Source organism: Echinops telfairi, unplaced genomic scaffold (genome assembly GCF_000313985.2).
Source record: "Echinops telfairi isolate 266 unplaced genomic scaffold, ASM31398v2 ScPeMD7_7420;HRSCAF=8458, whole genome shotgun sequence".
NCBI classification, from domain to species: Eukaryota; Metazoa; Chordata; class Mammalia; order Afrosoricida; family Tenrecidae; genus Echinops; species Echinops telfairi.
Window position 1 is genome coordinate 49911273 of NW_022111320.1, and position 14513 is coordinate 49925785.

General features: G+C 56.0%; 3 protein-coding genes across 3 annotated transcripts in view; 2 read left to right on the forward strand and 1 right to left on the reverse strand.

The window, feature by feature from the left end:
* The window catches only part of LOC101640271 (ATR interacting protein), a 12172-nt gene extending 2315 nt beyond the window's left edge, over window positions 1-9857 (forward strand). Inside the window, exons 2-12 of the mRNA XM_045297561.1 lie at window positions 504-674; window positions 1820-1938; window positions 3038-3195; window positions 4333-4434; window positions 4950-5034; window positions 5216-5905; window positions 8274-8410; window positions 8531-8622; window positions 8945-9025; window positions 9157-9409; window positions 9707-9857. Of these exons, the coding sequence (XP_045153496.1) occupies window positions 504-674; window positions 1820-1938; window positions 3038-3195; window positions 4333-4434; window positions 4950-5034; window positions 5216-5905; window positions 8274-8410; window positions 8531-8622; window positions 8945-9025; window positions 9157-9409; window positions 9707-9774 (1956 nt within the window). The 3' untranslated portion in view covers window positions 9775-9857. The remainder of the gene's footprint in view (window positions 1-503; window positions 675-1819; window positions 1939-3037; window positions 3196-4332; window positions 4435-4949; window positions 5035-5215; window positions 5906-8273; window positions 8411-8530; window positions 8623-8944; window positions 9026-9156; window positions 9410-9706) is intronic.
* A 497-nt stretch (window positions 9858-10354) lies between these two features.
* Window positions 10355-11675, forward strand: TREX1 (three prime repair exonuclease 1). The gene is made up of 2 exons (XM_004703980.2): window positions 10355-10453; window positions 10682-11675. Exon 2 carries the CDS (start codon window positions 10708-10710, stop codon window positions 11641-11643), a length of 936 nt encoding a protein of 311 aa, XP_004704037.1. The 5' UTR covers window positions 10355-10453; window positions 10682-10707; the 3' UTR covers window positions 11644-11675.
* Window positions 11676-11812: 137 nt separating this feature from the next.
* The window catches only part of SHISA5 (shisa family member 5), a 26709-nt gene continuing 24008 nt past the window's right edge, over window positions 11813-14513 (reverse strand). Inside the window, exons 2-4 of the mRNA XM_004704144.2 lie at window positions 13408-13523; window positions 13069-13263; window positions 11813-12942 (exon numbers count right to left, since the gene is read on the reverse strand). Coding sequence (XP_004704201.1) covers window positions 12863-12942; window positions 13069-13263; window positions 13408-13523 — 391 coding nt within the window. The 3' untranslated portion in view covers window positions 11813-12862. The remainder of the gene's footprint in view (window positions 12943-13068; window positions 13264-13407; window positions 13524-14513) is intronic.

Below are 14513 nucleotides of genomic sequence, written 5' to 3' on the forward strand. Positions count from 1 at the left end.
GTGTGTGTGTGTGTGTGTGTGTGTGTGTGTGTGTGTGTGTGTGTGTGACAAGTGTGTCCCTGGGCTGTCCTGTTGAAAATCAGCTGTCCCATGAACAAACCTAGCAGGCCATGGTGAAGTCTGCTTGGCATAGATGTATTCTGAGCACTCGTTGGTCAATAGGAATGTTTTCCTGTATTTTCCCCTCTCCCCATCTACATGCTTTAAAGAAAAGAGAAAACCGAAACCACTGACTGTGGTTCCCACCCTCATTAGCACCATGAGTAGACAGACCTCTTAGGCTGCTTAGTCTTCATTGCTGATTGCTTTAGAAGTAGAGCATTAGGCCTTTCTTCTGAGTCTCTTCTAGGTAGGCTTGAACCTACAACCCTTCAACTGGCACTGACCCGGGAGCCAGTTGCACCCCCTAGGAATTCCTTACATGTTAAAGCAACACTTTCTGACAAGCACATGTGTGATTTTCCCTTACAAACCTTTCACAAGATTGATTTTGGGATTTACAGTTGAAGACGATGGAAGACGACGTCCTCATTAAAAATGGAGAAATTAAAATTTTGCGAGACTCCTTGCATCAGACAGAATCTGTTCTAGAGGAACAAAGAAGATCACATTTCCTTCTTGAGCACGAGAAAGCTCAAGCGCTGAGTGACAAGGAAAAGGAATTCTCCAAAAAGGTGACCCCACATATTTGCTTCACATGTTGCAGACCCCAGCCTGCCTACTGTTGAGTCCCTTTACAAGCAGTGACCAGTATCTCTCGCAAGTTTCCCAGGGGTCACTGTTTTAAGTTCTTTGTGATGTGGGCTATGAGCCGGGCACTGCTCATCCAAGCTCTGCATGTGGTTTGGCAGGAGATTTCAGTGAAACTCTACTTTGCCATGGAAGTTGTTCTTGGCAGGAGTAACTCACTAGCTTAGGCTGAGAAGCCGGCGGAAGCAGGTCTTTCTTTTTAGACCTGTTGGTAAAGACTCCTTTCAGTTGACTGTAAAGTCAATGGCACTGCCTTCGGGTCGATTCTGACTAGTAGCCCACCCTACAGGACAGACTAGAGCTGCCCCTGTGGGTTTTAGAGACTGTAACTCTTCACGGGAGTAGGAATCCTCATCAGTTGACCTAGCTTAAGAGGAAGAGCTGTAATAGGCGCTTGGGCCCAAAACATCAGGTCTCCACCACTACACAGGGTTTTGATAAAACTATTCCAAATACCCTGCCCAGACTTGCAAGAAGACCTGGGCTCACTAAAGGAGTCCTGACGGTGGTGTAGTGGGTGAAGCAGTTCAAGGCCACCCACCACTCAAGAGAGAAAAATGAGGCCGTCTGCTCTCATAAAGATTGTGTCATCTCAGAAACCCCTTGGGGCGGTTCTACTTAGGGTCCCCATTTGTCATAACCGATTCGATGGCAGTGGGTTTATTTTATCTTTGGTTATTTTCACAGAAAGGTCAGCCTGCTACTGCTGAGATATGGCACCTCACCCAGGTCTCTGCTATGCATTTTATATACATATACATTATTCTTATTTTATCCCCACAACCGTGATGAAGACAGAGGTTAGCTTACGTTACATATAAGTGAGGATTCTGAGAACTTAGTCAACGGTAGGGCTGGGATTTGGACCCTCACAAACTGCCCTCACAATAGTTGGGAACCGAGTGGTCGTGCTCCAGGTAGTCTTTGGGGAAGAAGGCTCAAGTGTGACATGTCACAGATGTTTCCTTAGCTGTTTTTCTTTTATTAGCTTTAGACTTTGGAGCCCAGGGGTATTTTGCATATGGGATAGAACGACAGCAAGTATATGTGTGTATCTCCTGCCTTTCAGCTCCAATGCTTGCAGTCTGAACTCCAGTTTAAAGATGCCGAGATGAATGAATTAAGGGCAAAGCTGCAGAACAGTGAGCGAACAAATAAACTGACCACCCCCACGGCCTCCCACCTCAGGTGAGGATGGTGCTGAAGGAGTGTGCAGCTGTGCGCTGTTTCGGAAACAGACCAGGACTCTGGCCCCTGGGCACAGACCCTCTTTGCTGAAGGATTCCAAGGGGGTTTGGATGAGGCTTAAATGGCTCAGAGCATTGAGTCTGAAAAGCCCAGCACACTAAGATGTGATTCTTCTGTGTTAGACTTGATAAACAGCACCTTGGGATTCAATTTATTGGAGCTAAGCTAGAAGGAAGTTAGAAATGTTTATCCCAAACACATGTGTATTTCAGGGCTAGCTGCTTGCGATGTGTTTTCTCATTTGCTCCAAGCCATGGATTTGCTGCCCGATGTGGGCAGCTTTTCAGTGGTATGTGGCCGGCCCTCTGGCCAGACTGCTAGAGGAGTCTAGCACACTGTTGTTGCCAGCCTTGAAATGTGAACAGTGGGGCAAAGTGTCTTTTCTCTGGTCTTGAACATTCTCCCAAGTTCACGGGGTCAGCCTTTGCTCACAATGAGCAGGATGTGAAATTGGATTCTTACCTGGGCGGCGATGTATGAGACACACAGCTGAAGGGGTTCATTCATCACCTCTTCATGTATCCCCAACAGAAAGGCCTGGCACTTGCACCCAGCTGGTTTGCATTGCTGGGTAAGTTAGCACGGCTTTTCTAACACAGACCCTGCCTCTGAGGAATTGGCAGTTCTCGGGAAGTTGGAAGACACAACACACCTGCTTGTGTTATTATTTAGTCCTATTCTCCTTTCCATACCTGTTCAACTTGTGACAACACACCTTCCAATAGCCCCTCTTTCCTTTGGAAGTCCTTATGCTCCATCCCTGACTGTGGAAAAGAAGCTGCACCGCCTCAACACGGTGTTTGTGAAATCGGAACCAGTAAAGGAGCTGCTGCTACGAACAGTTTGTGGCTGAGTAGAATAACAGAGAATAAAGACTTCAGCGGCTTGAGAAAGAGTAACACACCTGTTACAGAGTAACCCTTTGTGAAAACTCCTAGACGGAGGAGATTTAAAGCTTGTGGGTGTAAGTTTTCTAACTGGGTATTTCAAGCAGTTCTAGCAGAATCCTTGCTTTGCGTTCATGGTCATCTGTTTCCAGTCCTAGGAAATGTCCTTCGGTGCTGATAAAGCCAGAAGCATGCCCTCCACAAGGTGGAAAAACATCTTTCCCTACAAAGGAGTCTTTTAGCGCTAGCACATCCCTTCCACATCCCTGCCAGACAGAGGCAGGATTCAAGGCTCTGGTGGGTAGAGAAGGTAAGTCAGTATGTTTGTCCTCTATTATTATCCAGAATGTAGCATCAAACAACAATGACCACCTACGATCGTCCCTTGCCTGGGTGGGGGTGGGGGTGGGCTGGGACTGACCGATCTTTCCAAAGTGACTCACTCCGTAGATTCTCTCCACACGGTTACTGATGATGCGGCAGATGGAGTTTTCTAGAAAGAGCAAACCAGAGGAGAGCCAGGCAACAGTGACCTTTTTTAGGGCCTAACCTCTAAAGTCCCATCACATGTTTTCTGCCGCATTCTCAATGTTAGAAGCAAGTCAACCCGTGGCTGGACCACATTCAGAGGAAATGAAACTCAGCTTCACCTTTGGAAGGGAAGTGTATTAAAGAACTTGCAGGCACCTTTTAAAGCTACTACAGTCCGCATCCGCTCACCATACTGGAGACACAGCTGGTAGTCAGGGGCTTATGCTCTGCACTCTCAGCTCGGGTTTGTTCAGCTCAGCTCGACTGCGGGAAGGCCGCTGCTACTAGAGGCCGTCTGACGGGAGAGTTTCACCCTGAGACCACTTCCAGCTTAGCTTAGGGTGCAGACAACACTGCCTCTCCCTGCCCTCAGCCATGGCACGGCTGCGGAGGATCGATCTGCAGCCCACTCGTGTCTTCTGGCGTCTTGTAATTAAAGGCAGTGCAGGGTGGTCACAAGCTGGCAGAGGAGCATAAGGGCCTGGATGGAGTTCCAGTCACAATACTTCCTGGCTTGTGTGACTTTGGACAAGTCCCTTGGCCTCTGTGCCGCCATTTTTCCACCTGTGATAGGCTAATGCTAGCACCACCACTGTGAAGAACAAATGACACACGAGCATGTACAAAACTCTCATAACAGTGGCTGGAGTCGTAGAAGCCGCTTCCACTAGGAGGTGGTAGTTAGTGATGTTTTCTTATGGCCTGGTTTTGGAGTGAAAAGTGTCTTTACCTGTGCACGCTCCTATTTTACATGAGGAAGACACAATACGAGAGGATTCTTGTGCGTCTTTGGCTCTTGTTTGGATCCAAGGTTGAAGAAGTGGAACAATTTCACTTTGTTCTGCATATAAGAAACATGTGAGGGTTTGGGGATCCCTGTCCTTTTATTTCAAATTTTGATTCACATTTTATCTAGGCTCAGAAAACAAGACCCATCTTCTGGGAGGCGGATCTATAAAACAAGAAGAGGTCCAGAAACCCCTCGTTGACAGCTGGATGCAGAGATCACTCACTCAAGGTACCGAGAGTCCGGCCCCACCTGCATGCCTCATCACCCAAAGGACTGCCTGGTGCCAGCCACTGCTTCAGAGAACCATCGCTGACACCAGTGGCAGATTATAAAGTGGAAAGGGCCCAGAGCCTTCGGGGCTCACAGTGGGTCCGCAGCTTAGGTGGCAGTTGGCATCCAGAACCCACTGCCTCCGAGTTGGTTCTGACTCATGACCAGTGATCTTATAAGACACAGGCAAACCCCATAGAGTTTCTGAGACTGTAATTCTTTAGGTAAACAGGAGGCCTCATCTTTCTCCCTCAGTGGCTGGTGGGTTTGAACTGCCAACCTTGTCGTTAGCAGCCCAATGCTTACCACCCGCTCTACCACCAGGGCTCCCTAATGGGCGTCCAAGGGACCCCCCCCAAACTTAATTCTGAGGCCCTAGAAAAAGCTTTCCCTGTCAGAACCTTCTAGAATCGCCTTATTTTCTGCAGGTTCCATTTTGATAAACCTGATTTTGAAGCAACCTTTGGTCCCAGGGTCATCCCTAGGTCTGTGCCACCTCCTGAGCAGTTGTTCTGAGACTCCTACTGGCCCCCTTTTACAACCACCAGGGCTTGGCAGGTAAGTGTGAGGCTCCTCATGTGGGAAGGAGTTGCCAGGGAGCATGCCTCTTTCTGCCTTGCCCAGCCTGGGAGGTTTGTGGGCTGGCCTGGGACACTAGAATGTTCTGCAGAGAAGTGGTTGGGGACCTTCGGCATTCTCTCCATCCCACACTTGTCTTTTCTTTTGTGTTTGTTGCCAGTGCCTTGGCTGGGATTTCAGGTCTCAGGACCACAGGTTTTCATGAGGGATCATTTTCCTCCTCAGCCCTGAGAGAAGCACAGGACCTGGCAGTCACTGGGCTTAATCTGGTTGCCAGGAGTGAAGCTTCATGTGACCAAGACCCAGCAGAAGGAGGCAGAAGGACCTTCCCACTCTGCCAGCTTCCTGGAGCTGCGCATCTCCTCCCCCTCATCCAGTTCTTCGTCGGTTTACACTGCCAGGCTCTGCAGGACATGGCAGCCGCCAAGAGAAGTGGAGCACCTGGGGACCCACCCCCCCACCCTGCCTGTGTGAGCGCAGGGGGAGAGGCCAACCCCGAGGACTCGCTCTGCCACCTGGAAGGCTTCTCGGTGGCTTCCCTCTGCGTTCTTCAGCACCTGGTGTGCCACAGCGGTGCTGTTGTCTGCCAACTGCTGTCGCGACTTGGACCGGATTCCGCTGCTGGGGAAGGCAACGAGAGCCTGGTTCACAGACAAGCTCACGGGGAGCTGACCTCAGCCCCCAAAGGGACTGCTGATGACCAAGCCCCACATCCACTGTTGAAGATGCTTCTGCAGCTGCTGGCTTTCTCTTCGGAAGCAACAGGTCACCCTGGAGCCAGCACCCTGAGCCAGTGCCTTACGGTTTTGGTGAAATTAGCAGAAAACGCTTCCTTTGATTTGTTGCCCAGGTATAAAGCATTGTGGGTGCCTGGCCTTGACCCTTGCTCACATCCTGGACTGGTTGACAAGGCACACAGGTCAGGGAGGACTGACAGGAAGGGACGTGCCACCAGGTGTTGAGGGTTTATTGGGTTTAATTCTGCCGCCTTAAAGCTGGGAAGCAGAAGGCACATGTGATCAAAGGAGGCTCTTAGCTACCATAGAAGAACGCCCCCTCCCTCCCCCCAGAACAAAGGTTGAACCAAGAGGCCACAGTCACATGGAATTTAGTGGATCCCCTAAGGAAGCAATGGACGTGGGGCAGGTCTGCAGCCCACAGGTTGGCCTGCTGGGGGTCTGCTTCGTTGTGCCTGCCACTGGCATGAGCCACAGGTTGCTTGCTCCTCTTGACATTTGCTGGAAGTGGGAACAATCTAGTGATCACTGTTCTCAAAGAGTCCTAGCTTAGGGAGCCAGGGCCTCCAGGCCCAGGCCCAGAGCCGCAGAACTGGCAACACCAGTCCTCATCCCCTAGTCAAGCCCCCTCAGCACTCCTTCCAGGGGCCCTTTGGAATGTCTGCTGGCTGGAGATAGGTGAGTTCACCTCAGAGTTCAGCATTCCCATGTCCTGGAACACTTCTAGGCCCAGGGTGTCCATCCGAACAGTTTCTGTTCGCTCTCCATCTATCCTGCAGGGGCTCTCCATGCTGCCCACAGCGCTGCCGTGCATCAGCAGCATGGGAGGGTGCGGGGAGGACAGGTGTCTGTCAGGAGCCCTGTTCACAGGAGCTGGTTGCTCAGCTCGGCACGAGGACCGGTGCTCCCTGCACAGCTCATGTCATGCCCTCCCAGCCCTACATCCTCCCAGCCTGGTGCACCGCATGCACCATAGTGAGTACGCTTGCCCGGGGGTGGCTCTCGGCCCGATGTCAGTCCCTTATCACTGTCCTTTACTGCTGCCCGCTCAGTGCCCTTTAGAATTCCTTTATTTATGTGCTGAGCTGAAGGCCAGGACCTACAATTCCACCCCCCACCCCACCCCAGGAGTGAAAGCTTGAGGTAGGGATGCTCATTAAGAGCGTGAGAAGCAATGTAAATAGCAGGAAAGAGCCCCTTCTCTGTCCCTCAGTAGCCTTATCCAGGGGAGTACTCGTGTGCCCCACCCCCTAAAAAAAATCCCCTCTTATTCATTCACCCTCTCTGTACCTGTTGTATCCATTATAGTCCTAGGGCACCAGGGTGGCTCTCCAGGGACTAGGACAGCAAGTGGTTCTGAGCAAGTGAAAGAGGCCCCAAAGAGATGGTAGGAAATTTTCATTATTTTAATTCCATTTGTCCATGAACTTTCTGAAGCCCCCTCATAGGACGGACGCTCCCTTTGTATATAAGATTTCACTTTAAAAGGTTCTGATGTGATTAAGAAGGTTAGAAGCCACTGTATTTGATACAAAGGTGGGTATTTCTTAGCGATGTGAGGGCTCGGGTGGACTACATAGGGGCTACTTCTAGCCTAAGGGTGAAACCAGGTATATAACCAGGTCAAGCCTGGGAGTTGGTCCCTGGTGGACAACTGAAGGGCATTTAGCTGTGCTGTGCAAGATTCGTTCTAGAACCACCTCACCAGGTTGGCATGTGATACTGAAGAATGGCCTTGACTCCTACTCAGGAATGTGAGGGTGCAGGCAGGGACACATATCCAGGGAGACAGACGCAGAGGGTGTGTGAGAATTGGCCCTCCCCAGCCAAGCCTCTCTCATGCTCCCTGGGCTGTGTGGATTGAGCCAACAGCTAGGCTCTAGGTTGGGAACTAGGTCCTTGGTGAAAAGTGTTCCTTTGCCCCGTGACCTGGGTGAGCGAGCGTGTGCCTGGGACCCCCCCCAGTGCACAGCTGGCAGAGCCCTTCTCACGCTTGGCAGCAGAGGAGAAGTGGTCTTCCTGCCTCTGAGTGGTCTCGGTCCAGCAATAGCCGAACCCATGGGTGTCTCTTTGGGAATTTCAAGCAGTCAACTAGCAGGCACACGACAGTTCTCTCACAAGTCAGGGCCAGGCACTGTGGATCCAAGGACACTACCAGGTGGGGGCCTGTCAGCTCCCAGCCTCAGCAGCCCAGTCCGGAAGGTCAGTCCCCATGTGTCCACTCAGGTGGGTTTCCGTAGCAAGCGGGTGGAGTATAGCTACCAGGTCTGTCTGTACCTGGTCTCTTCATGGGTATCAACTGCCCCTCTAAAGGAAGCTGTGCGAGTTTCTGGGAAGACTGACAGCCTTGGGGACAGTTGTACTCTGCCCGACAACCTCCTCTGAGACAGTCATAGGAGACCAGTGGTGGGAAGTGGTGGGGGGTTGGGGGGATCAGAACTGGGCCTCGGGTTGTTATGTGTCTCTGGGCCTGATTTGTAGGTTCCAGTGTGTGTTCCGGGTGCTGCCACAATGCCTCAGCTTGGAGACACCTCTCCCCAGCGTGCTGCTGGCTGTTGAACTACTCTCCCTGCTGGTAGATCACGAGAAGCTTGCTCCTCAGCTCTGCTCCCACTCAGGTATGGTGGGGCGGAGCAGGGCAGCCCCTGGGTGGGCTGTGGTGGGGGCAGGGTCGTGGGCCTCGCCCCGGCATCTAAGCAAGAAGGGCACCCTGAGTGACGGTGGGGCGTCCTTTGCAGAGGGCTGCCTTCTGCTGCTGCTGTACATGTACATCACGTCCAGGCCCGACCCGGCGGCCTCCGGAAGGCAGTGGCTCCAGCTGGAACAAGAGGTACGACTTGCACCCGCCCTCCTAGGCCCCGGGACGGAGTGACCATGAGGTGGCCCACCACCCAGGTGATGCCAACCATCCACTGGCCCTGGGGCATGGCAGAGCTTCCCGGTGATTCATCTTTTGCGGGCTGGGGGTCCTGGTAGCCTAAAGGACCAGGAGGCGGGTGGATTGTTGGTGAGCCACAATGCTTGGTTTGGGAAGGCCCCACAAACCCACTTTTGGGCCGAGGAGCAATTGCTGAGGCAGCTGGGGCTCTTTCAGGAGACGCTGAGGACAGCCCCAGCGAGAGGGGTGGTTCCCGTCTCCTGTGCTGTTCTAGGTGGTGTGGCTGCTGGCGAAGCTGGGTATGCAGAGCCCCACCCTGCCAGTCACTGGCTGTAACTGCCAGTGCACTGTGGAGGTGAGTGGCCAGGGGCAGGGAGCTGCCAATGCAAGGCAGCTCTGAGTGGGGAAGGTGGTCCAGTGCAAGCCCCTCTGCTCCTAACTTGATGCCCGCCACACAGAGCTGTCTCCCTCCCACCTCCACCCCAGGCAGTGAGAGCCCTCACAGTGATGCTGCACAGACAGTGGCTGACGGTGCGGAGGGCAGAGGGACCTCCGAGGACAGACCAGCAGAAGCGGACAGTTCGGTGCCTACGGGACACAGTCCTGCTACTCGCCAACCTGTCCCAGAGAGACAAGCTCTTCACCGTGCACTGCGTGGAGGTCCTGCATAAGTTCGACCAGGTGATGCCCGGGGTCAGTGCCCTGATCCGAGGGCTCCCGGACATGACAGACTGTGAAGGTGAGTTGCCCAGAGGGCCCCTCGCTGCCCAGCCCCCACAGGGGCTTTCTCTGAGGCGCCTGCACTCACTGTCTGCTCCTGCTGTAGCTTGGCTGTGAACACTGGGGCTGCCTTTTTGCTCAGCTCTGTGGAGCTGACCTGGCAGAGCCATGGTTTTTCCAGCAACATCCCTTCCTGAATTGCCTTTGTATCACTTTGCTTGCAGTAGCAGGGGAGCAAGGCCTGGGTGTGGAAGGCACTGGGGCGGGGACTCCCCAACAGGGCTTCACTGCAGAACCCTCCCCTGTTGCGGTGCAGAGGCAGCCCTGGACGACCTCTGTGCTGCCGAGGGCGATGTGGACGACTCCGAGATGGACTGCACGTGAGGCCGGGCAGCCGCCCAGCAACGCTTCCTCACTTCATGGACGGATTAAACGCAGCGACGGCTGTTCCTGCCGAGAAAACCCTCTCCTCGGTGCTGTTTCCTGAGTCTGGTCTATCTGTGGCTGCGAGTGGGAGGAACAGCAGGACCGGGGGAAGGGCTCCTTCCTCCTGCCCACGCCCGTGCAGCTCGCTGCCTCCAGGAAGGAGCCCTGTCCTGGTTCTGGAATTGCTGAGTCATTCTTCTGGGCTGGGGCCAAGGGAAGAAACCCATGTGTGACGGGAATGAGGAGCCTCCACCTCGGGCTGAAACTAGGGACACCTAGGTCTGGGCAGCACCCCACCCCCCAACAGGGCTGGGGCTAGTCCTGGAGCTAGCCACCTCACGACCAGGGCTCCGGGTCCCTGGCCCCTCACCAGGGGGAGCGCCCTGGGGCACTGTGCCAGCCGCTGGCCCACAGCTGTGGAGCTGAGCAGGCCCTGGGGGAGGGGAGCAGTGTGTGCTAAGGAGAGAGGCCTGGGCTGGCAGAGCAGGGCCGCGCCTTGCTCACGTGGACTCGTAGGCGGGTATTGCTCAGGGGGTGGGGGCAGGGGCGGGCCGGCTGTGTTTCACTTCCCGCCACTGCTGGCCAGCCAGCCAGGAACCAGCTCGTGTGCACCCTGAATGATAGTAGTGCGTTTTCGGTAAGTGCAGACCCCAGGGAGTCCCAGGGGTTACGGGGCAGGGGGATGGCGGTGGGGTCCCCTACTAGATAGGCACTAGGGGAGGGCCCAAACTCAGGACAGAGACCTGCACACCAACCGACAGGTGAGTGCTCTGTGTGAAGATGGCTTCCTACCCCGCCTCACCGCTGCCATTGATCTTTTCACTGGGGCGCTCACGCACCCCACCCCTACCCCTGCCCCTCCCAGGCTCAGCAGCAGGTCCTGGCCCCACCATGGGCTCCAAGGCCCCAGCCCTGGGTCCCGTGCAGACGCTCATCTTCTTGGACCTGGAGGCCACTGGCCTGCCCTTTTCCCAGCCCAAGGTCACGGAACTCTGTCTGCTGGCCATCCACAGATGTGCTCTGGAGAAGCCCCGAGCGCCACAGGGGCAGCTGCCTCCGCTGCCACGCGTGGTGGACAAGCTCTCCCTGTGTATTGCACCGGGGAAGGCCTGCAGCCCTGCGGCCAGTGACATCACGGGCCTGAGCACAGCCGCACTCGTTGCACACGGGCGCCAGGGCTTCAACGCCGACCTGAGCAACCTGCTTCGAGCCTTCCTGCTCCGGCAGCCACAGCCCTGGTGCCTCGTGGCGCACAACGGAGACCGCTATGACTTCCCCCTGCTGCAGGCGGAGCTGACTGCCCTGGGCCTGGCTAGCGCTCTGGACGGTGCCTTCTGCGTGGACAGCATCACTGCTCTGAAGGCCCTGGAGCGGGCCGACAGTCCCTCAGAGCGGGGCCCCAGGAAGAGCTACAGTCTGGGTAGCATCTACACACGCCTCTACGGGCAGACCCCGCCCGACTCTCACACGGCTGAGGGGGATGTGCTGGCCCTGGTCAGCATCTGTCAGTGGCGGCCACAGGCCCTGCTGCATTGGGTGGACGCTCATGCCAGGCCCTTCAGCACCATCAAGCCCATGTACAGGGTGGAAGCCGCCACTGTGACCAACCCAGGGCCATCAGGTGCCACAGCCACTGCATCCCTGGTTACAGCCAGGAACCTAAGTCCCAGCTCTAGAGGGGGCAGGAAGCCCAAGGGTCCTCTCCCCACAGAAAGCTCTGGAATCCTGCCCAGGGAGGGGCTACTGGCCCCATTGGGCCTGCTGGCCTTTCTGACCTTGGCAGTAGCCATGCTCTATGGGCTGTCCTTGGTCACACCTGGGCAGTAGAGCCAAGAATCTAATAAAGACCTCCAACAGCACCTGATGGTCATTGGTCTTCTGTGCATGCACTACCCTCTAAAGGTGGGTAAACCGCACTTCTGCTCAGCAAGACCGAGCCCATGTGAGCAGGAAGGATGGAAAGGACACATGGCCCAGGCTGTGAAGACATGAGGGGTCCAGGTCCAAATGTGTGCCTTTATTATACACAGCACAGCGTGCGGGCATCAAGCAAAGGGTGAGAACACTGGGGCTTGAGCTGTCACTCCAGTCCCGCCCCACCGTCGGTCCAGGAGGCCCTTGACCCTCGGGCCCTGCTCACAATGCATTGTAGACTGAGGTACAAGGAGCTGAACCCACTGTGCTGGTGTCAGGGACTAGGGACTCGGAGGTCAGTTCCCCCCCCAGGACCCAGAAGTTTCAGCCTCCCAACAAATGTAACACATTTCAGAGTAGAACACAGGGCAAAGGTTTGGCTAAAAACACTGCAAGGAGAAGACTGGAGTCGACGGTAGACTGCAGCCAGCAAGGGCAGGACAGCTTCCTCAGGCAGCAAGAACTGTGGGTGGACATGGACTTCCAGCTGGCCCCAGGGGGTGCAAGGGCAGGCCAGACAGACAGCTGTGGGTGCTGAAGCTGGCCCTGAGAACGGTCTGGGGTAGCCCTGCAGTGTGCTGGACATCACCGATGCCCACTGGGCAGGCTCAAGCTCCTGAGTGCTGGGACTGTGTCCAGAGGATCATTAGCCAGCTCCCAACTTCACTCCCTTGCCTACAGCATGGCTGGCTTTGAGAGAAGCACCCCACACCCTAGGAAGCCATGGCCCAACTGGCCACTCCGCCGGAACCAGGACCCATAATGCTGGACCCAGGCTGCTGACAGCCACGGCTCTGGAGGCAAATTCTTGCCCAGAGAATTCTGGGCTGTCCTAGTACGACAGGCTCAGGGTATTCGAAGAAGAAACCTCCCACCCCACTCCCTTCTTTAAAGTTTGCTTGAGATTTCAGCAAGCAGTTTCAAGTAAGGACGAGGACAGAGAGTTTGGTCCCAGCCTGCCCTGGCAAGGGTCGTCCCCCCACCTTGTCAGCATCAAATGAAACTACGTGTACAGAGAGTAGACACGCACCTCACATGGGGCAGAGAAGACCGTGGCAGCAGCACCCCCATGTGTGCGCGCATATGCACATACACACACACACGCAAGCGCACACGAAGCGGCAGGGCAGGCTCAGGGGGCTGCCTTCGGGGCATCCATGTAGGCCGGGTTGTAAGGAGGCTGGCTGGCAGGATAGGGCGCAGTTGCACCTCCTGAGAAGAGAGCAGATGGGGTGAGCTATGGGTAGGAAGGGGCGCAGGGCCTGGTGGTCAAGGGTGTACTCTGAAGGGGGGAGCCCCAGGTCCAGGTGGGGTCATAGAGGTGCCCACGGTACTCACCAACAAACATCTCGTGGTAGGCAGGCGGGCCCGCGGGCTGGGCCAGATAGGGAGGTGGATACTGTGCAGGGTAGGGTGCTACCACTGGACCTGGCTGGTGGGGCATGGGGTGGTAGCCCGGGTAGCTGGGCGGTACACTGGGAGGCTGTGGGTAAGGCGCGTGCACCACGGTGGTGGAGGTGGTAGTTACAACAGCTGCAAAAAGAGGCCCAGTCAGGAACCCTCTTGACCCCCCCAAGCCTGCCGCCCTCCTAACTGCTTAGCTACAGCGGCCTGGTCAGCCCCTCCTGCCCACCCAGGGGGCTGCCCTGCAGGCTGGGCTCGGGCGGGCATGCTTACGACGGGGTCGGCGGCACATCTTGTACAAACAGCAGCAGGAACAGGTGAAGCAGATGATGATGGTGACAATGGAGAGCACAAAGATGGTCAGCCCGATGGCCACCGTCGCCCCAAACCTGCCAAAGAGCTGGTGGTGACCAGAGACTCTCACCCACCCCCAGACCAGTGGCCCACACCTCCTCCGGCCCTGCTTGCTGGAAGAGCGAGCGGGTGGAGCTCGGACCTCTGGGAGTCGTCTCCCCGTTGCAGCAGGATTCTTTGTGAGTCTGCGTGGCGGACCTCACTCGGGGGGCGGCCCTGTCCCCACCCTCAGATGCCCGGACAAAGTTCTTCAGATGGCTCACACACGCAGCGCTACCTACAGGTGCACAGGTGACCAGAGTACTTGCTGTAGGCCAGGCACCATGGCACCTGGGCTGAGACCTCCCGGGTGGGAGGTCAGGGGGACCCAGGAAGCAGAGGAGATGGCGGGGGTGGGGGGGTGGGGGGTGCTTGTGAGGAGAGAGGAGGCCAGTGTGGGCACACAGTTGCCACACTCCCTGCCAGGTGTGCAAACCTACGCATGCCAACCAGCACGGCTACTCCAAGGTTTGGAGCCTGGGAGCTACAGGGATGATGTGGATGGACGGTGTGGTGCCTTCTGGAAGAAGTGCCTGGCCTCCCCGCCTGACCCCAGCTCCCCCAGCAAGGTCCCTAGGTGAGTGGAGGGCCTGCTCTTTGAGGAAGCGGGGCACCTGCCCGGGGGATGTTCTCCGATGCTGGCTTTCGCAGGAGGGAGCAGGAGCTCCCCTCTGTCCTCCCAAGCTCCCAGGGAGAGGCCAGACCAGAAGCCAACAGAAGACAGGTGTTGTTACTGCCCCTGGTAGGGATCAGGCACTGGGAGGCCTGGCAGCCGTGGGAGAGGCCAGGGGGCATCCTGCCATGCAAGGGCCCCGAGGCACAGCCTGAGAGCAGACCTGGGGTAACTCCACACTGCATATGCAGTGCCCGCCAAGCACAGCGAGGCCCAGGGCAGGCAGACAGGTGCCTCCCTGCACAATGCAGACGGCCCCTAACGTGCTCCTGCTACACACACACACACACAGAGCAATCTGCTCACTGTCTCT